Raw genomic sequence first — 22,186 nt, 5'->3', positions numbered from 1 at the left:
AATATCAACTAACTCACTCATCAACTAACTTTTCAACCAACTAAAAGACTAATTTGACTAACTGTAACTAACAGACTGGCTGTTAACCAACCAATTAACTGACCAACTCACTCAGTGACTCACTGTTTAATCAACTAAACAGCTCTCTTATTGATTAACCAATTAACTGACTGATTGACTGTTTAACCATCTAACTCACTCACTCTCTCACTATTTAACCAACTAATTAGGTGACCAACTCATTCACTGACTCACTCTTTTGCCAACCAACTGGCCCGCTTTCTTTCTGTTTCACCAACTAATCAACCGTCTCACTCACTCAATAACTCACACCCAAAGATTTCAGAACTGCTCAGTTATTCAAAGTCAAACCTTCTAATAAAGAAAAACATAACAATCTCTCATCATCTCATCAGCCGTACCGCTTATCCTCATTAGGGTCGCGGGGGGGCTGGAGCCCATCCTAGCCATCTCCGGGCAGTGGGCAGGGGACACCCTGAACTGGTTGCCAGCCAATCGCAGGGCACACAGGGACAGACAACTCACTCGCTCATCCAAACCTAGGGACAATTTGGACCGGCCAATTCACCTGAAATGCATGTTTTTGGAATGTGGGAGGAAACCGGAGTGCCCGGAGGAAACCCACGCAAGCACGGGGAGAACATACAAACTCCGCACAGGAAGTCTGGAGCTGGATTTGAACCCACGCAGGAGGTTCCCATGACATGAACTGTGCCGCACAAGCGCTAACCACTGCGCCGCCGTGCCGCCCACATAACAATCTAAAACAATAAATTACCAAATTAACAATAAATTACTAACCAAACAATACATTATATATCATTTGTAATACAGTGTTGAATAACACAAGATGAAAATAAACTCAAGGTCAAAAGGGAAGACCAAACTCACAGAACAACCACTTATTAACTTGTCCCCTCACTAACTAAAAGAACAACTCACTACCTGATTCCCAGTCTGTGAATCCAAGTTTAGGTCACCAAGGCACCCAAACAAAATAGAATAAAATATTTTCCGCAGTGAAAAAATGGCGGCCAAGATAGAGGCGTGAAAAGCACTAGCGCGCTAACGGCGACCCTGGTGGATTCGAAGGTTGCTCATTAAAGCCAGCGGGAGAGAGGCCGGCAAACAGGAACACAAAGTTCTTAGAGTATCACACCTGACACTTCCATTCATAGTTGCCTCATTTTTACGCTCCACAGAGTCAAACATCCTGGCACAGTGAGTCAAGTTAGCGCGATTAACTTAGCATGACCGCAACAAACAAAAGTCATGATGTCAAAAGGTACATTCCATTACAGGGCGGCAAAATAGAGTGCAGAATTGACGTCAGAGCGAAATATTAAACACTTCGGCTAGCCAGCAGTTCGCAAATCACATTAGACTTTAGCTTAGCCTTGGAGCAACTTCTAAAACAATAATACTTCAACGTCTTTGTATGTTTCTTATTCGTTCTGCTGGACGTTAATGCTAACAGCAGGCCTTATCAAATCAAACAAACGTACCTTCGGTGGATATTTTTTTCCAAGGGTGCGGCGGGTACATGAAATCAGCGTTTTGAATCTGATCGTTGATGTCTTCGTCCTCGTTAAATGGGAAAGTTCCACTGAGGCTGAAGACAGCAAAAGACAGTAACGTATTAGCTGACGTTCATGAAAATGAGTAGTTAAAATTCAGCAGCTCAAATTCAAGAGATTAACACTTCAACTCCCACTGCTACACACCTGACTATGATTAGTTTAATAAGGAAGGATTCTGTTTTTGAATTAATGAACTAATAACCACAAACTAACTAGCAAAACGTTTTATGATCAAATATTAACATGGGATAAATGGAAAATGTAACTAATATAATACCGGAATGTCTGACCAACAAATTAAAAAGTTGGCCAAACTAATCAAATAGCAATCCAAGTGATTTAATCAGTACTGAATAGCTTTCCAACTGAATATCTTTCTGACTGAGTACAGATCAAATAAATCAACATATCACCCCATACCAGACTAGCCAACATAAGGAAATAAACTAACAAAAGATTGAAAGAACTACCTCACTAACTGATCAAGTATCTCAATACAAAGGTAGTGTAACTAATAAACAGAATAAGTACATTCCCAACGAATCATTAAATTCCCAACTAACTAACTAACTAACTAACTAACTAACTAACTAACTAGCTAGCTAGATAGATAGATACGTTATTCATCCCCGTAGGAAAATTTACACTTCTGGCAGTAACCTTGTGTTGAAAAATAAAATGATAAAATAAAAGATATAGAATACAAAAATACCCAATATAACGTGTTGATATAAAGTATTTAAATAGTGCTACAGAAAATACACACTGTAAAAAAATTGGGTCATATGCAAATGTGGAGGTGAGGTTTAATATGGGCTTTTACTCCCCTGGGTGGAGTTAGAGAGCCTCATGGCATTAGGAAGAAATGATCTCCTCAGTCTGTCCGTGGAACAAGAACTAACTAACTAACTAGTGCATAGAGAAACAGAAATGCTTTTTAACTAGAAAAAATAACATATCAAGTATCTCACAACAAAAGTAGTGAAACTAACAAACAGATGACCTAGATTACTGACCGACTGACCAACGGACTAACTTAATTCTCGAGCAACAAACAAAACCCAACCAACAAACCATAACCAAACAACAAATATGCCTAAACAAATAACGGAACAGACAAACAATCCTTCTTAATGAAAAAAAGACTAAAACAACACAAAAAAAACAACAACAAATGTGAGAAACTAACAAACGGATGGACTGATGACCAACCAACAAACAAATACTGTACTCCATCAATTATTTACAAACAAACTAATCCACTTACATTGCTAATCTCAGACTAAATCATATTTTAAAACAAATATCAACAACAACAAAATAAATGACAAACCCTATGCAGTAATTGGGATTGTTATTGTGACCTTTGCAGTCTGTGATTAAGGGCTGTACAAATAAATGTGACCTGGCTTGACAATATACCAAAGAGGCAAAGACGATTGGTGGACTTTAGATGCTACCTGACATATATGATGACTCCGACCGACCACATGTCCAGAGACCGGTTATACCCTTTATTGCGCAGCACCTCCGGCGCCAGGTATGCCGGCGTACCCACCACTGAGCGTCGGAAGGATTTCTCACCGATGATGCGTGCAAAGCCAAAGTCGCAGAGTTTCACCTATGACCAGGGACATTTTAAGAAGAGTTACATTTTCCAACATGTTTGTCCAATTTTGGTTTAGTATGTTTGGAACCTGAGGGAGAGGATCGGCTGAAGCCAGCAGGACGTTTTCCGGTTTGAGATCACAGTGGACAATGTTCTTAAAGTGGAGATGACGCAGAGCCACTAGGATCTGAACACCGCAAGTAAAGTCAGCAAAAACACAAAAATCAGTTGATTCATTATTGATATTGCGGCCAGGAAAAAAAGACTTTTTCCCAATATGAAAAAAAACATTTACTTATGTACATTCGCTCATTCACTGACTTTTAGGCCGCTAATTCCGCCACTAACTCAGCTAATAAATAGTTGAACCTTGTAACTCACCCAAAAAAAAAACTTTTATTTTTGGTATTGACTAACTAAGCTACAAACCAACTACACACCTGACTCAGCCACAACATAACCAAGCAAACCACTTGGCCTAGAACCTACTCAGGCACCCACACAGCTACCAACAAACTAATTGACTCACTCGGCTACAAAATACCTCAGCAACTGAATCAGCTACAAACAAACTAAGAGACCAGCTTATCTACAAAATAACTAAGCTACACACTCGCCTTCAAATTAACAAAGCTACTAATTGAGCTACAAACACAGCAACACACTAAGCGGTTCACTCAATACCAAACTAAACGAACCACTCAGCTACAATCGAAGTGACTCACCCAGCTACAAATGAATTCAGTTACTCACTCAGCTAAAGACTTACCCAGCAACCCACACAGCAACAAACTAAATGACTTATAACCTGAGGGAAAGGATCGTATGAAGCCAGTAGGACGTTTGACAGTTTCAGGTCACAGTGGACAATGTTCTTAAAGTAGAGATGACGCAGAGCCTACAAACTAAATTAGGGACTAACTTAAGTAGAAACTAGTTCTACTACTCTCTCAGCTACACCCTAACTCGCTTTTTCACTCACTCAGCTACAAACTAAGGAACTCATGTTGCTTCAAAATAACTCAGCTACAAAACAACTAAGCAACTCACTCAGCTACAAACTAACAAAGCTATTAACTCAGTAACAAACTGAGCCACTTACTAAATTACTAACTAAGCTAAACACTCAGCTACAAACTAGCTCAGAAACTCACTCTGTTACAAGGTAACTAAGCGACTCACACAACTACAGACTGAATGAATCAGAACCCACTCAGCTACAAACTAAGTGACTCACGCAGCGACAAACTAACTCAGGGACTAGACTCACTTAGTTAAAAACTTACTCTACTACCCTCTCAGCTACACATTTACTCACTCATTCACTCACTCAGCTACAAACTAAGGAACTCATGTTGCTTCAAAATAACTCAGCGACAAAACAACTAAGCAACTCACTCAGCTACAAACTAACAAAGCTATTAACTCAGTAACAAACTGAGCGACTTACTAAATTACTAACTAAGCGAAACACTCAGCTACAAACGCAGAAACTCACTCAGTTACAAAGTTACTTAGCGACTCAGACACCTACAAACTGAATCCGCGACCCACCAAGCTACAAACTAAGTGACTCACGCAGCTACAAACTAACTCAGCGACTGGACTCACTTAGCTAAAAACTAAGTGTACTACTCTCTCAGCTACACGCTTACTCACTTATTCATTGCGCTGATCAGCTGGCTTGTGTACTAACAGACATTTTCAACACCTCGCTAGACCAAGCCAAAGTACCATCATGCTTCAAATTTGCCAACATCATCCCAGTGCCAAAGAAAACCCAGATCTTATCACTCAACGATTACCGGCCCGTTGCACTGACTCCTATCATAATGAAGTGCTTCGAGAGACTGGTTAAAGAGCACATCACCTCCAGTCTCCCCTCTTCATTCGACCCCTTTCAGTTTGCCTACAGGACAAACCGCTCCACCAGGGATGCCATCTCCTCTGCGCTTCACCTGAGCCTGACACACCTAGAGGAGAAGAACACCCATGTGCGGATGCTGTTCCTGGACTTCAGTTCAGCATTCAACACCATCATCCCACAACATCTGGTAGACAAAATGGGGCTTCTGGGTTTCAACACCCCCCTGCGGAACTGGCTGCTGGACTTCCTCTGTGACAGACCCCAATCTGTGCGGATAGGTCAGAACAGTTCAGATGTCATCTACCTCAGCACGGGCTCCCCCCAAGGCTGCGTCCTAAGCCCCTTGCTGTTCACCTTGATGACACACGACTGCGTCCCTAGGTCCGCCACAAACCACATCGTGAAGTATGCTGACGACACAACGGTGGTGGGCCTCATCAGGGATGACAACGACCTGGCCTACAGAGAGGAAGTGGAGCAGTTGGTGGGCTGGTGCAAGGACAACAGCCTGGTCCTGAATGTTGACAAGACTAAAGAGATCATTGTCGACTTTAGGAAAAACCAGCCCAACCATGCCCCACTTTGCATCAACAACAAGGCTGTGGAGGTTGTCAGCAGTATCAAGTTCCTAGGGGTGCACATCACAAACAAACTCACCTGGTCCGTGAACACTGCATCTCTGGTTAAGAGGGCACAGCAGCGCCTGTACTTCCTGCGGAGGATGAGGAGAGCCCACCTGCCCCCACCATCCCTCATCACATTCTACAGGGGCACCATAGAGAGTATCCTGACCAGCTGTATCTCTGTGTGGTGTGGAGGCTGCAGCGCTACCGACTGGGGTAGTGTGAGGAGGGTAACGAGGACAGCGGAGAAAATAATCGGGACTACACTTCCCTCCATTCAGGACATTGGCCAGAAGCGCTGCTTATCCCATGCTAAGAACATTACCGGGGACCCCTCTCACCCCCATCATGGACTATTCACTCTGCTAGCCTCTGGGAAGAGGTACTGCAGTGTGCGGTGCAGGACCACCAGGCTCCGCAATAGTCTAGTCCCCCTGGCCATTAGACTGTTAAATGGTCAATCTAACATATAGTTAACTTAAATCTAAACGGCTGCTAATTTGACTTTTGCACTAGTGGCAGTTTTTTTTATAGCTTGCCACTCCTTGCACATTTGATCTCTGCACTATTGTTACTTACAGTGTTATTACTTACAGTGTTATTGTTTACAATATAATGGTACTGTGTACCTGACTTGTTAACCTGACTGCCCATCTTGCACATCTGGTTAGCGTCTCTTCTTGCACTATCGGCACTATGGTAAATAACACAATACAGCTTTATTTATATCTGTACACTGAAGGACACTGAGGGAAACTGTGGGAGTCAGATCCATCGACATTTCGTTCTGTATACACGTGTACTAGAATGACAATAAAGTAGATCTGAATCTGAATCTGAATCTGAATTCACTCGGCTCCAAGTTAAGCAAATTACATGGCTTAAAACGTACTCAACTAGAAAATAACTAATCAACTAAATCATCTACACACTAACTAAGCTACGAACTCAGCAACAACTTAGGAAACTTATTAAATTACTAACTAAGCGAAACACTCAGCTACAAACGCAGAAACTCACTCAGTTACAAAGTTACTTAGCGACTCACACCACTACAAACTGAATCAGCGACCCACTCAGCTACAAACTAAGTGACTCACGCAGCTACAAACTAACTCAGCGACTGGACTCACTTAGCTAAAAACTAACTCTACTACTCTCTCAGCTACACACTTATTAATTCACTCACTCGTCTCCAAACCAAGCAAATCACGTGGCTTTAAACTTACTCAACTACAAAATAACTAATCAACTAAATCAGCTACACACTGAATAAGCTAACAACTAACTCAGCAACAACTTAGGAGACTTATCAAAATACAAACTAAGCGAAACACCTAGCTACAAACTAACTCAGCTACAAATAAACTCAGAAAGTCACTCAGTTGCCAAGTTACAAACTAACTCAACTACTCATTCAGCAACACACTAACCCGTTAATCAGTCAGCTACAAATTGAGCTATTCATGCAGCTTCACATTTGCTTCAAACTAACTAAATGACTAACTCAAACACAGACTAACCTAGCAAATCACTCAGCTACAAGCTAACACACTCGTTTACTCACTCAGCTACAACTAACTCACTTAGTCACTCACTCAGTGGCTTTAAAATGAAATAACTACCTTCATGAAATGACAAAACGACTGACAGTTGAAGAGAAAGAAGATATTCGGCGACCTGCGTGACCAAGAACTTAGTAATGCGTTCGGGCAGTCGGCCTTTCTCGCTGGACAAGATCATCTCCAGCATGTCTCCGTGAAGCTTCTCCATCACCACAAAAACGCGCTCGGGAGTCTCAAACATGCAGTCCAGGTTGACCACGCCGGGGTGGTGAAGGTTCTGCCAGCAAAAGGAAAAATGCTGCAACTTCCTGAGACTCCATTTTGTTATAATTACTGGTTCAGGGCACCTGTGACTGCCCAATTGGTGCCAACAGCCCTGAGCGCTGATTGGTTCAAAGACTCTTTTCGAACCCCCGGCTTCCAAGAGGAAGCCGTCAGACCATTTGCGAACCTATGCTCCCAGCTAGGCAAGCTCCATACCTTTCGACATTTTTCTGCCCTGTTTTCTCCTGCCCGATACCCGTTGCCGACCTGTTTCTAGACCCGTTTCTGCCCTGCTCTTCCATCCCGACCATCGACGTGTTTGCCATGTTTCCTGCCTGATACCTGTTGCCGACCTCTTTGACGGACTCGATACCGCCCTTGCTCTCCCGTCCCGGCTATTGACCAGTATCCCTGCTGCCTATGATTATCCTCGCTCGACACAGAAGTGCCACTTCCGCGTTCCTGCCACCTGCTACCCGTGTCCGTCGATCATCAGATCGTGGAAGCAAGCACTGCACTCTCTCTTTATCGATAAAACTGAGTAAACGAACGCTACTGGGTCCTGACTCTGTTTCCTGTGACACATTTCCTGTGACAGTCCTTCACTTTTTGGTATGGCTGTCATCAGAGGTAAGATCGGCCCTAAAGAGTCCAGCCCGACCCGACCCAGGCCTGGGGTTATTTAAGCTATGCCCTGCCCGAGCTCAACAAATGAACTTGATGAGGGACCGAGCCCGGAAAAACACGTGCGTCAGCGCATGGTGATTAGCATACCGGCATTGTTGGACAAAGGAAAAGAACCACAGAACACATGACGGGTGTCTGGCATGTAAATACAACCACGGTGTGATGTCACGGCTGAAAAGTGTGGTGAGTCGGTCCACCATTACATTGCCGGCAAGCTATTGTGGGCAAGCTATTTTTAGCGCCGGACGACACACCACTAATTAAAAAAAAAAAAAAAACAGCGAGAGAGAAGCCCGGCCCAGCCCGAGCCGAGTTTATGATTGACATCTGAGGCCAGACCTTAAGATTGTCACGGACCAGGAACAGAGACAGGACCCAATTGCGTTCGTTTTACTCAGCTTTATTTAGAAGGAGGAAAGGGCTTGCATCCACGATCCGATGATCGTCGGTCACAGGTGGCAGATAGCAGGAACGCGGAAGTGGCACTTCCGTGTCGATCGAAGGCAATGTCGAGAGTGAAAAAAAACAGGTCGATGGAGCAAAAACGTAAAACGGGTTCAGAAAAGAGGTCGGCAACGGGAATCAGACAGAAAACAGGGCAGGATAGAGTCAAAAGAGCTGGCCTTGCGTGTAGCTAAGGTTCGCAGACGATCCGACAAATGTTGACAGGAAGGCGGGGTTTTAAAAAGAGGTCAGCAGCCAATCAGGGTCCGCGGCTGTTGGCGCCAATGGAGCAGACTCAGGTGCCCCGCATTACTAATCATGACAAAGATCTTACGATCTAAGATCTTACGAACCAAGATCTTGTCATCCATTTCCTGTAAGAGCCCGCCAACCTTTACCCCCTGCTTGTTGTTGCATGGAAACATGAACGCTCGAGTGAGTACCTGCAAAATGGCCACCTCATTTCTCAGCTGACTTTCTTGTTTGGTGGGGAAGCGAAGCTTGTCGATGATCTTGATGGCAACATCTCGGCTTGACTTCCGGTGTTTCCCTGGCGACACGCACAAGCACTCGACATGTCAAAAATGGTGGAGATATTCGCCGATCAACAATTTTGGGATGGTTCTGATCAAAATATCAATCCTAATTTCCTCATACGTGTTTTACCTCCATAAACTATTCCAAACTGCCCTGAGCCTAACACTTCATCTGGAAAGATCTGATAGATGGAATTAATGTCCTGAAACACACAAAGAAAAGTTTCATTATCAATAATTGAATAAACATGTTCAAGAAATATGAGCCTTAAAGCTTAGTCATAAAAAACCTTGAGACCAAACCACAGTCCAGTTGTAACAACAATTGAATAAACATGTCGTTGCTCTTGTGGCCCCTAAATGTTCAAGACAAAAACAAAAACATCTGTTGCCATGGCAACTCTGGCTCCCAAGAAAACACGGTATATTTACAAACTTTATTGAAAACTCTTTTAAAACAAAATAAAATCAACACACAACATGACAAAATACGGTGGAATTTGACAGAATATAACACACAAATCCGAAAAACAATTTGAAATTGAATAAAACAAGAGCACACGAGATGATAGACATGAAACAAAATCAAAACGACATAACAGGACATAGCACAAAAAAACGAAAAATAAATAAAATCGGACAGGACGGGATGAGACACGGCAAATCAAGTCATAACACGGCACAACATAACCCAAAACAAAAACTAAAAAGCAAAACTGAAAAAAAAAGAGAGACGAGAAACAAAATGAGAAACACGAAACAAAACAAACCCGGAAGTAAAAAATGACATAACGTGACAAAGCATAAAACAAAAGAACAAGGAATTAAAAAAGCCAGAGATGAACGAGACGTGGGTCAATTAGACAGTAGATGCTGATCTCTTCTTCCTGTTCAGTCAATCGGTGCCATTCCATTTGTGTTTGAGAGGGACCACATTTCATTTTATTGTGATTTTGTTTGTTTCATTTCCTGAATCCCTAGTACCCACGATGAGCAGCAGGTAGTTGCCTTGCATGGCTGATGCTGCTATCGGTTAGTTAGTGTGTGCAAAAGGGAAAGTGTGAAGCACATTGTAGCGCTTTGGGAGGTCTTCATTGACTTGAAAAGCTATACAGTGAAACCTCGGATTTCGAACGCCTCTCAGTTTGAACAAATCGGTGTCCGACCAAAAATTTCGAGAAATTCTTGCTTCGCTGTTCGGTCAAAAAAATCGGAGTTCGAACGCCGGTAATGCGTGAGTGCGTACGCTAGGGTGCGATGCTGAGCGGCGTACGGGTGTTTTAGCCCCTTATTATGCCTCAGAAGAAAGTCAGTGCAACAGCAAAGTTGCTAAAGGTGAAAAAATAAAAGTAGTGCGTACAACTATTGCATTTAAGAAAGAAATAATAGCCAAATATGAAGGAGGTGTGCGGGCGCCTTCTGCTGACCACCACAAAGGTAAGAAATCCTATTCATAAGATTACGGGGCGGCAGTGGCTCAGGAGGTAGAGCGCTCGTCTTGGGATCAAGAGATCGCAGTTCGAATCCCGGCTCCTCCGTGTTACATGTCGAAGTGTCCTTGGGTAAGACACTGAACCCCCAATACCCCCAATAAGCATGGCTGCACGGCCGCTATTGGGAAATGTGAAGCACACTGTAAAGCGCTTTGGGAAGTCTTGACTTGAAAAGCGCTATATAAATGCAGATCATTTAATTTCATTACGATAACGCGAAAGTACGATTAGCCTGGGTTAGCTTTAAGTTTACGTTAAACATTCAGGGTGTTGAAACGGAGCCCAACATTGAGGGTGTTGGAATGGAGCCCCCTTTCCAATAAACCGCTCACCACTTGTTGTGGAGACCCGGGTGCTAAATGACTTGTAAACGACCTGATTTTTTTATTTTTACACGTTCATGTTACGGGAATCTTTCGTACGGAAGATTACGATAACGCGAACGTACGATTAGCCTGGGTTAGCTTTCTGTTTACGTTAAACATTCAAGGTAAACATTCAGGGTGTTGGAACGGATTAAAACGATTTCCATTATTTTTAATGGGAAAAATGATTTCGGTGATCAAACAAATCGGTTTTCGAACAGGGTTCTGGAACGGATTATGGTCGAGAACCGAGGTTCCACTGTATAAATGCAGAACATTTACATTTACACGACCAGACATAACACGGCACAAAATGACATAACAAGACACAACACACACAGAAAAAACATCCATCCATCCATTATCTGTACCGCTTATCCTTAGTAGGGTCGCGGGGGTGCTGGAGCCCATCCCAGCCATCATCAGGCAGTGGGCAGACACTGCCCTAAACTGGTTGCCAGCCAGTCTCAGGGCACACAGGGACAGACAATTCGCTCGCGCATTCACACAGGGACAATTTGGACCGGCCGATTAACCTGACATGCATGTTTTTGGAATGTGGGAGGAAACCACAGCGTTTGGAGGAAACCCACGCAAGCACTTGGAGAACATGCAAACTCCGCACAGGAAGGTTGGTAGCTGGATTCGAACCCATGACCTCAGAACTGTGCCGCACGCGCGCTAACCACCGCGCTGCCCCACAGAAAAACAATGTAAGATGAAATAAAATGATACCAGACATGAGATGAGAGCAAAACAAAACACAACATAATGCAAAAATTAAAAAAAAAAGGAAAATGAAACAAAACAAAATGTTTTTTGTGTGCTTGGTATATAGTAAATTGTATGCATGTTGTGTGTAGGGTTTATGTACTGTACTCCTAAGCATGTTGCGCATTTTCCTGTCATGTTTTCCTGTGTATGTTTTCTTGCACGTCGTGTCGATTCTGTAGCTTACGTCTTGTGCCTAAAACATTTCCAGCTTTTCTAGTCACATCCGCTGGTGTTTGTGTGCGCGGATGGGGATGTGTGTGCACTGACAGGCTAATATCACACCTCACTCAGGCGGGCACAAAGAAGACAATATTACTGGCTGCCGGCAGCCTAATTGCCACGTGTTGCCATGGCAACGCCCGCTCAGCCTCACTGAGTAATCACAATCATCTCCAGCTCCGGGGCCGCGTGGACCGTGCGACCGCTCACCTTGGGCGGCGGGTCATCGCATACGCGAACGCTTGCTCACAAATCTACATTATCTGCAGCCGAGGTGAGCACTTTACACACACACAAAACGTGTAATGACTGTGTGTTTGTGCGTGCGCTCACCACATTCTCCTGGATGTGACGGTTGGAGACCGAAATACTGATGGAGATTTCCTCTGTTGTAAAACACAAAAGAAAAAAATTAGAAATTTGCCACTGGGGATCAACAATTTTCTTCTGGCTACAAGTGTGCGGGGGCACTTTTTGGAGGAAAAGCCAAAGTTATCGATTCTCAATGACCAAATGGACCCTTTAATGTTCACATCATAGGGAAACAATTTACTTTTCAGTTTTTTGGTTTTCGCGTGGCACATAGGTATTATTTTTTTCTTTTTATATACCGTATTTTCCGCACTATAGGGCGCACCCCCAAAAAAATAGTTTTTGGTCCTATATCTTCCATAGATAAGGCGCACCGGATTATAAGGCGCTACAATGGGAACGTCGACAAAACAGTCAGATAGTTCAGTCCAACTGATTACCCCCTTAACATTCCTAAAGCTTGCAAAGAAGCAAATACGTGTCGTAGACACGTGCGGATGCGGTGTCCGTACGATGTCACTCAAATGCATCGTTCCAAATATCATTCGGAAGGTTGAAGTCTTGGGATTCAAGAAATGCCAACCATTCCTTAGTTTCTATTTTTTTTTTCGCTCACAACTTTACTGTGCATATGACAATAAACACTTGGAATTGAGTTGAATTTTTAAAAAGACCCATCACAGAAACATCGATATCACTCTGAAACAAGATACTGGGAAAATATATAGCCGGAGTAGCTCACCGAAGTCGTTGTGTTCAATTATAATGTGCAACCATGGTCCTCTTATATCCGTGAGTGTAGTAAACCCAGGAGAATAAAATATTTACAAATACAGAATAGTAAAACATGCTTTCTCTATGCCGTAGACAACCAACCAAACTTGCTATTCACATTCATCTTTTTTGGCCAATTGCAGGCTTTGTTTTGTCCCTTTAGCCTATGCAAGCCCGTAAATGATAACGAGGATCTGCCCCCTTTACCTCCGAATAACTTTAGCCAATAGTGACTGATTCAAATGATGATTGACACATTGGTTAGGAAATGAAACGCCGGTATATAAATCCCAGCACACACCGCGGACGACTTCGCCTTCGGGGGAAAATCTAGTCGGCGGCTGCTGCATTAGTTGCAAGACTTTGCGACTTAATATTGATCCATATATAAGGCGCACTGTATTATAAGGCGCATGGTCAGCTTTTAAAAAAAATTAAGACTTTTAGGTGCGCCTTATAGTGCGGAAAATACGGTACTAATTATCTGCTTAGGAGGTAGTCCAGTAAAATATTTGACATAACTTCATTTTCAAACATTTTCAACGGACGGTGTGCCTCTGAACTTTTTGGTCAATAAAAGTGTACCTTGGTTCAAAAAGTGTTGAAAAACACTGCAATAGACAATCAGAGAATTTTAAAAACAGGCGATTAAAGGAAGAAAATCTTATGAGGGCATGGCAATCTTCACCAGTTTAAGTTTTAAAATCAGTTTTAATTCCAATCCGTTGTTTTGTTCCCCCACCCCTTGGCATATAATCACTAACCGGACCAATTCAAGTTTACTTGGACTATCGGGGTTTCGAAAGGCATTCGCGACTTACCAAAGGTTTTTATCCCTCCCCCCCAATACATAAATTTCTATTTGCGATCCCCACTTCAGAACGGATAATTCATATCCGAGGCTCTACTGTAAGTCTAAAGAAAAGTGATCACTTAATTTGAAAAAAAAAAGACGTACCGTAAATTCCGGACTATAGAGCGCACCTGATTATAAGCCGCACCCACCACATTTTAAGAGGAAAACCGATTTTGTACATACACAAGCCGCACCTGTATATAAGCCACATGCGCCCACATTTAAACATATAACACAAACACAAAATTAACCCAAACCCGACTTCAAGTCCCGCGATTGAAACTAAATGTCCTTCATCAAAGTCCACAGTCCAAAAATCACAGCCGGCAAAATGAACGGAAAATGATAACGGTACTTAAAGTTTGATGCAGACCTGCAGAGTCCGGGTTCCGTTGAAAGTAATCCAAGGAAAAAAGTGTATATTTCCAAAGGTAAGGGTGGGAAAAATATATCAGATGAACACATTTACTCACGCAACCAACTTTTTACCCCCCTCTTCTTTCCTTGTATTTTCAAAGCTTTAATAATAATAATATAGCTTTGACAGGGCAGTTAATGGTAGCAACACTAGAGCGCTGCTAGCGGCCGTAAGAAAAATGACATAAATGGGCCGCATCACTGAATAAGCCGCAGGGTTGAAAGTTAGGGAAAAAAGTAGCGGCTTATAGTCCGGAATTTACGGTAATTAATGACATTAGTGATAAAAGCTTTTCGATATTGTTGAGAATATTTTGTAGGGAGGGCCAATGTCCTCACATGATAGACAAGTCTACCATATTTTCCGCCGATTTCTGCTGTTTACTGTGTACTTGGGCCACGACGGGAGAACCCTCAAATGGACGTGAGTCACAACCGCACTGACGTCAATAAGTCCAAAATATCCACCGTGGCTCGCGTGGGAGTCGGCGCCAACGGATCACCAAATCGGTGGTCGGCGGCGCCGCATTTGAAACGATTGTTAGCGTCTGCGATTTACTCACTGTGCCCGTTGCCGTGGCAACTGTGAGAAACACCCGTGGAGACGGCGGGCATGAGGGCGTGCTGGATGGCCATTTCCCACATGCGGGCCACATCCTGACCTGCGCCGCTCACCTGTAAGGAAGTGACATCATCCGAAGCAGTTGGTAAAGGAAAAGCACTGTGTGGACATATGATAGGTCCGAGTTATCCAGTCATCATTTTGAAGTTTCTTCAAATACTTGGTTAATGATGAGGAGTTTCCAAATTCATAAACAGTTTGCAGGGTTTATTAGGAATGAAATAAATTCGAACCGTGACATCAGCCTAATGGAGCCCCCACTAAACTGTGACACAGTTAACTATTGTTTACCGTGGGTGTTTCCTTTCCCTCAACAGGGATATTTTTATACCCCAAAGCACTCTGGGACTTGTAGTACAGAGACAAATAATACACGGAAACTATGGCCTGATCACCCAAATTTTTCCAGGACATTTCCATTTTATATTTTGCCCCAACAGCAAAAACTACCCAGGTGTATCCATCTACAGCAGGGCTGGCCAACCCAGACCTCGAGAGCCGCATGTGATTTAAATCACTTGGATCATTATTAGGCTCTCACAAAGCTTGCTAACAAGCGGAAAATTGGTATCACTTGTGTTGGAGCAGAGAAACCTTCAAAATATGGAGGGCATACGGCTCTCGAGGACCGGGGTGGCCACCCCTGATCTACAGTATATATAGACCATAAAACAGTTGAATCCTTCCATATATCATGTAAGTCAATGCTTTTGGCTAGCCAGATACAAGCAGGACGCAAGAGGAGCTCACTTTAGTAGGAAACAAGCATGTTATTTTGTTGATTTTTGTGAGTGAAATAAATGGAATCATCCATCCATCCATTCATTATCTGCACCGCTTATCCTCAGGTAGGGTCGCAGGGGTGCTGGAGCCCATCCCAGCCATTATCGGGCAGCGGGCAGGGGACACCCTGAACTGGTTGCTAGCCAGTCGCAGGGCTGAATGGAATCATCCATTATTTATCAGCAAAAATTTAATGCGTAAACGACTAGTCTCCAGTCATCTAAACAGCTTGTACCCCATTTATTCCTGTATACCATACACACATTCTCTTTCACCAAAAAGAAAACTCTGAAGTATCTGTGAGCATCGACAAATATGGCTGACCACAGCTCCAAATCCTAACCAGTAGACCACTAGAAATGTACAGTCAATAACATAAGAAAAAGCCTTAGCTTTTATCTCATCATCACACTATTGTTACAGTGCAACGTTATACAACATTGTAATGGAGCATTATGGGAAATAGTTCAGCCCAATCATCTAGTTGCCTAGTGGTTACAGAATGGAGTTAGGCTTATTAGCATTATTAGCATGTTATCGTTATTGTTATTAATATTTTTATTGGACTGGGCTGCAAAAATATTGTTAGACAATAAACCAGACCTTGGTACAGAAATGTTGCGGACCACTGATGAAGAGGATTCATTCGTAAGAAATTCAACATTCCGTTTCCAGTCATATTATCCCCGGCATGTAAACGTAGTCTTTAGCGTGACCAGTAAATGCCCAGATATGTTGCCTCACCAGCATATTAGCGCCCGAAACGCCACCACCGCTCACATCCTCTCCCACAAAATACACCAGTGCCGTCGTGGTGGTTATCTCAAAACAGTGCGGGTTAGCTCCATCAGGGAGAAGCGAGAAGGTACGAGCGGCCTCCAGTGACAAGATCTCTGACAGCGGGATCTCCTGGATGGTTCACAGAAACGCACGGATTCAAAATAAAATGTTGAGCTTACTGATGATCATGGTAATATGAAGAATGTGTTATCATTTACAGTACCTTGTAATATTTACTTCCTGTGTCATTCTGGTACAGCGTGATGCATTTACTGTCCAGGCGCCAGTAATGTCTCTTTCTCTAAAAATCAGGCAATAGTTTGGATTTTACTTGACTGAACTTGAAATAAATTGCAAAGTTTCATCTTTTAACTTCTAAGTATCTGGAAAAAAGTAACGTCAGGATTACTAGATTGTCCTTGCTGGTGAAGTGGACCATCCAGCCTTCCTTCATCACATTGCTGTTCTTCCTCTTGGTATGTTTGACTGATTGGACGACTCTCATGAGTGGGATGTTGTTACTGGTTGACGGGCTGCAGGGGGTGGGACAAACGTCTTATTGAGTTGCCGGTTTTAAAAATTGTGTGTTGGACCACAAACTCTGTGTTAAGTCAGAATTTTGACTTGAAGGTAAGAATTCTTAAAAAATAGTCAGAACTTTCAGGGTAAAGTGGTTAAAATGAGGTTAAAAAAGTAAAAAAATCGAACAGAAAAAAATAAATAATAATACAGTTATGATTCCTAGAATAGGGGCAGCACGGCAGCGCATTCGTTAGCGCGTGTGCGGCACAGTTCTGAGGTCATGAGATGGAACCTTCCTGTGTGGAGTTTGCATGTTCTCCCCGTGCTTGCGTGGGTTTCCTCCGGGAATAGGTGAGTGAGTTGTCTGTCTCTCTGTTCCTTGCAACTGGCTGACATTCAGTCCAGGGTGTCCCCTGCCCACTGCCCTAAGATGGCTGGGATGGGCTCCAGCACCTCCGCGACCCTACTGAGGATAAGCGGTGAAGATAATGGATGGATGGATTCCTAGAATAATGCCAGAATACTCAAGTACGTTTTTGTGTCTTCTACACTGGCTCTGAACTGGCTGTAATCGTCTTAAATTAATTTTCATCCATTTTCTGTACCGATCATCCTCAGTAGGGTCGCGGGGGTCTTTCATTTATTCAACTGCAATGTTAACTACAAATGTTCAACAAAAAATATTTTAATTGATAAGCAAAAAAAGATCATCTGGCCTTGTTTTAAAAGTCAAATTCACAACCCTACTCCTTGCTGGCCTCAAATTTCATTGTACTTTTGTATAATGACAATAAAAGCTATTATTCTATTCTATTTTGCACCTAATAGCTCTATTAGAGTCGTCCCCATCCGGATCGTGCAGGTCTCCCGGATCTCCAGGTCCTCCATCCATCGTCACGGCGATGGCCATGTCGTCTGTCGTTATGCCCGTGTCGTCGGGGTCGTCTATCAGTCCAACAACCCTCTCCGGATCGTCCAGGCAGCCGTCCGCCATGTTGCCATCAGACTCCGCTCCCGGACTAAGGAGTTCTGTAGATCGACAATGCAAGAATTTTTTGCAAACGATTATGTGCGTTAGCGCTTGTGTATTTATATTTTCACCTCCATTTCTTGAAACTTCACCCAAGCAGTTGTTTGGAACCTTGGGAGCGCAACGCTTGTGACAGTTGAACCGACAATCTGAACAAAAACACAACTTTGAATACCATAATGAGCCATACTGCATGTATGGCTTTGGTGTTAGATCTGAAAGTGGAACTCAGTATAGAGGCCCTGAAAGGTATTTTCAAATTCTAAAACAAGCCAAATGTAAGGAAATAGTACATATTTTTTTGTATAAAATCTACATATATTTAATGTATATATTCCAATTAGTTTACAAAATAATGCCTCTTTGATTTCCTGAGCTGTGAAGAACACCAGCAAGCCAGTCACCATATTGGTTAACATGTTAATTAGTTGAAAAGACTGTGAATGTTTCAAATTATGTTTTTGTAGTTTTTGTGACGCCTTGTGTTCCAGGTGGATGTAGTAATGGTCAAAAAAAGGGCCAGCAGCGAAACAGGGTTTAACAGGCAAAAATAGCAAACGGAGAGCTAATGGGGGCTAACCGGGACTGATCAATGTAACGCAGCCGCAGCCTTGGCAGAAAAAGGCAAGGCTGGCCGGCCAAAAAACGCGCAGTGAGAAGCCAGGCTAACTTGAAACCATCAACACAAACGGGCAACAGCGACAAACTCGAAAACGGACAGAAATAAGCCAAAGGACACGGCAGGCTAGCTGGCTAGCATGTCAAACAACAGACTGTGTGCACCTAACGGGGGTTAACCAGTAGCAAACAAAACAGGAAGCCCATGGCAGCCACACCACTAACGGGGAGTTAACTGGAGAATATTATACCGACCGCGACACACGCGGCGAGAAAAACAAACTAAAAGCCACAATTGCCTACCTAAAAGGAGGCGAAGGCAAAAAAGGAACGCATGCTATGTCAGTGGCCGAAAAACCCCACACAGCTTTTGGAGGTCGAAGCACGCAATTCCGACAAAACAGTCATAGGGCCCCCAGTGATAGGGTTAGCAAAGTTCCAATTTGGATGAGCTGTTTGCAATCGCTATTCACAACAACCGTTGTCTTTTCTGAGCTGTCTCATATGTTGTGTTAATGGGATTCACCATTTTAAAAGTGGTTCAATTTTGAGACTAAGTTTCTCAAGTTGCCCGGCGCGTGGAATATTTTGCAACACATCTGCATAATCGTGGCGAGGAACAATAAACGTTCTGTGCCTAATTGAAAATAAATTGGTCCGTATAAATACATTGGAGTGCAGAGAAGGTAAGATGCAAAGACACATTATGATACCTTTGCACTGCAGGCCTTGCCTGAAGATACCCTTGAGGAGTTTCTTGCAATGCTGGCAGACGGTGGGCCTCGTGTACGAGTGGATGAGGAAGCTGTGAGGAACTTTGACCTTGGACAGCAGAAGTTTGTCCAGCTCGATGGGTCGCCCCACGTACGACTGGCAGCTAGCGCGGCGCTCTCTGCCCCACCACGCGTCCCAAGAACTCTTCTGGCACAAATGTGACATGCTAAGCGTTCTCCATCCAAAAGAGCACATGGTTTGTTTCAAACTGTTATGTCAGGCTTTAATTTCATTAAACCCTAGTTATATATCCTAACCCTCATTCATAATGTTGAATCAAAGCATGAAAATCTCAACTGAAAACTAAAGTCTGAAATCTAAATTCTGAACTTGTTTAAAATTATAACCAAAATGTAAAACTTTTTAAAAACCCACTTTTTCTACATTCACCCTGGAGAACCCATGGGTTATAATTTTGCAAAGAAGGAGTTCTTGGATTTGAAATGTTCTTGGTTAATCCTCGTTTACAACCTTAAGACAATGCCTGACCCCGTATTTGAAATATCTAGCAAGCAACATAGTGCCCACTGGAACCAGGTATTGGTTCTGAAAATAGCTCTGAAGTACCTGGTGGTTGTGACTTTCTAGGAAAATTTATTTCTAACTGGCATTCGAAATCATTGACGTGATCAGTGTCTTCAAATACAAGAACAATTTTTCCAAAATTCTGTCAAAATACAGCACATAGATTAAACAATTAAAACACACAGTGCCCAAGACAGATGTTGTTTATTCTGAAATGTTTGACTGAGCCTATTTTTACCCTACATTTAATAATTAAAACCTGGTAATGACATAATAATAACATAGTAATAACATAAGTCGCCTTCAGGCTGATGAGAAACAAAAAATAGCTCTTAGCCTCTAAAAGGTTGGTGACTCCTGATCTTGAATTTCTTTCTAAAAGGTTGATTTGAAACCTTCGCCTTTATTTTAAACCCTGACTGTCAAGACCTTAATATGTAAAGAGAACCCTGATTTTAATTAACTTCATGTTATCAATTTTTTTTATTTCATTCTAGTTAAAGTGAATTATATTTTGTTTACTTTTAGGTCAAACCCTGATGGTTTTGAAGTCTTAATCACACACCCGCTGCTAGGTGAGGTCCATAAGGGGCCTATTCTTTCTTGTGGGTAAGAATATTTGTGCCCTCCCCATGCATTTGATATGCCCCCCTTGAAACTGATGTCTGGACCGGGTCTGTTTAATACAAAACCCTGAGTACAATACCTAAACCTCGTTTGTAACCTACAGTATTTTGCAAACCTTACCTCTGTGTTTGGACTGACAGGGGACTGCAAGACAAAAAAGAGAAAACGTGAAGTGAAGCACGACAATATGGCAGAAAAGCGTGTGGCGGTGCTGACCAGTAGAGCCTCGTCACCATAATGGGGCGGAGGCGAGGGTTCCGCCGAAAGGGGCCGCGCCCCAAGGTTGGCCAGACCCCCCGTCAGGGACACGTTGGACGGGCGGCGTCTCCTCACCCCACTGCAATTGTTGGGGATCTTAAAGGCGCAACGCTTGTGATAATTTAGACCGCAGCCTAAAACACACAACATATTTATTTCCTCAGGTGGGGCACGTTGTTTGAGTGGTCCTTAAAAGTTTTTTATTAAGTACAGTATGTGTTAAGAATGCCCAACTGAGTTTAAAGAGCCCTTATGCCTTATTTGCACTGCACCCATCTGCTTTTATCTTACTTGCATTAAAGCTGTTTGGAGCGGAACACATTGGGTAAGAGGAATGGGGGCTTGCATGAAATAGGTAAAAGTAAGAAAAGGCCTGCTTCTAGTAGAGTCCAAACGCCAACCCAAACCCAAAGAAGGATGAAAAAATGAATGTCATTCGAGTCCTAGAAATGTACAGACTAGCGAGCACATCATGAATGAGCTGACCGAGGCTTTAACACAGAAGATCTCCATATTTTGTACAGCTCCTTTAATAATGGCATCAAAATAAAACGTTTTTAATGGAAAAAGATAACTTAAAAGCATACATTTAGTAGTGTTGGCAGTAAATAGGCAGTAGCACAAATTTTTAGCTGTTTTATGATGTCTGATTATTATTCTTTTCCTGATTACATTGTAAATTTAGGGTGTAATTTCCCTTAAAGCTGCTTGATGACACCAAATTATTTTGTTGACACAGGAAGTATTTTAACTCAATGCATTTTTGCAAACTATAAATCCAATAGAACTAATTCATGAAAAATGAATGAGGTTAAAGTGATGACATCATTATTAATCATATCTCACAGCAAGATGATGAAATACAAACAGTATGTTCTAATTATTTTTCAATTCAACCTTCACACTTGAGGCCTTGGCGCACTAGTCCCCACAGCATCTCGCCGCAGTGGTCGCAGAAGGCAGGCGCCCGGTACGAGTGCACAAACAGGCAATGCGGCCGGATCTGGAAGTCCTCCACTGTGGCCGAGGCTGAGCACCAAACCAATAATACAGAGAAAAAATATAAAAAAGAATGAGATAAAAATGGGTAAAATATGCACCGTTAATCAAACTCTGACTACCGGCAGTGTCTGAAACTCATGGGAAAGAGTTAGCGGACACCAAGGGCAGATAACTGTGAAAAGTTGGCTGCCCAGCCATAAAGTTGCCTGCCCCATTTTTCCCAACTTGAAACACAAAAA

The 22,186-nt window shown here is 42.8% G+C and overlaps 1 protein-coding gene across 5 annotated transcripts in view; it reads right to left on the bottom strand.

Annotated features, from left to right (window-relative positions):
• prkd1 (protein kinase D1) overlaps window positions 1–22,186 on the bottom strand; it is a 68,496-nt gene that overhangs the window by 8,251 nt on the left and 38,059 nt on the right. For 2 of the 5 annotated variants that reach the window (XM_088353916.1, XM_088353913.1), the window contains exons 3-18: window positions 21,843–21,974; window positions 20,808–21,079; window positions 19,475–19,682; window positions 18,215–18,292; window positions 17,935–18,142; window positions 17,001–17,124; window positions 16,815–16,892; window positions 16,556–16,720; window positions 14,970–15,081; window positions 12,381–12,433; window positions 9,327–9,399; window positions 9,104–9,210; window positions 7,381–7,542; window positions 3,299–3,397; window positions 3,062–3,222; window positions 1,527–1,633 (exon numbers count right to left, since the gene is read on the bottom strand). In XM_088353916.1, the coding sequence (XP_088210042.1) occupies window positions 1,527–1,633; window positions 3,062–3,222; window positions 3,299–3,397; window positions 7,381–7,542; window positions 9,104–9,210; window positions 9,327–9,399; window positions 12,381–12,433; window positions 14,970–15,081; window positions 16,556–16,720; window positions 16,815–16,892; window positions 17,001–17,124; window positions 17,935–18,142; window positions 18,215–18,292; window positions 19,475–19,682; window positions 20,808–21,079; window positions 21,843–21,882 (2,047 nt within the window). In that variant the 5' untranslated portion in view covers window positions 21,883–21,974. Of the gene's footprint in view, window positions 1–1,526; window positions 1,634–3,061; window positions 3,223–3,298; window positions 3,398–7,325; window positions 7,543–9,103; window positions 9,211–9,326; window positions 9,400–12,380; window positions 12,434–14,969; window positions 15,082–16,555; window positions 16,721–16,814; window positions 16,893–17,000; window positions 17,125–17,934; window positions 18,143–18,214; window positions 18,293–19,474; window positions 19,683–20,807; window positions 21,080–21,842; window positions 21,975–22,186 lie in introns of those variants that run through there. The other 3 variants (XM_088353914.1, XM_088353915.1, XR_015852820.1) reach the window with 3 other exon arrangements.

Source organism: Urocampus carinirostris, chromosome 15 (assembly GCF_059441175.1).
Source record: "Urocampus carinirostris isolate Australia breed hairy pipefish chromosome 15, RoL_Ucar_1.0, whole genome shotgun sequence".
Lineage (NCBI taxonomy): Eukaryota > Metazoa > Chordata > Actinopteri > Syngnathiformes > Syngnathidae > Urocampus > Urocampus carinirostris.
The sequence above is the reverse complement of the archived record's forward strand: the minus strand, read 5'-3'. Positions and strand labels throughout refer to the sequence as shown.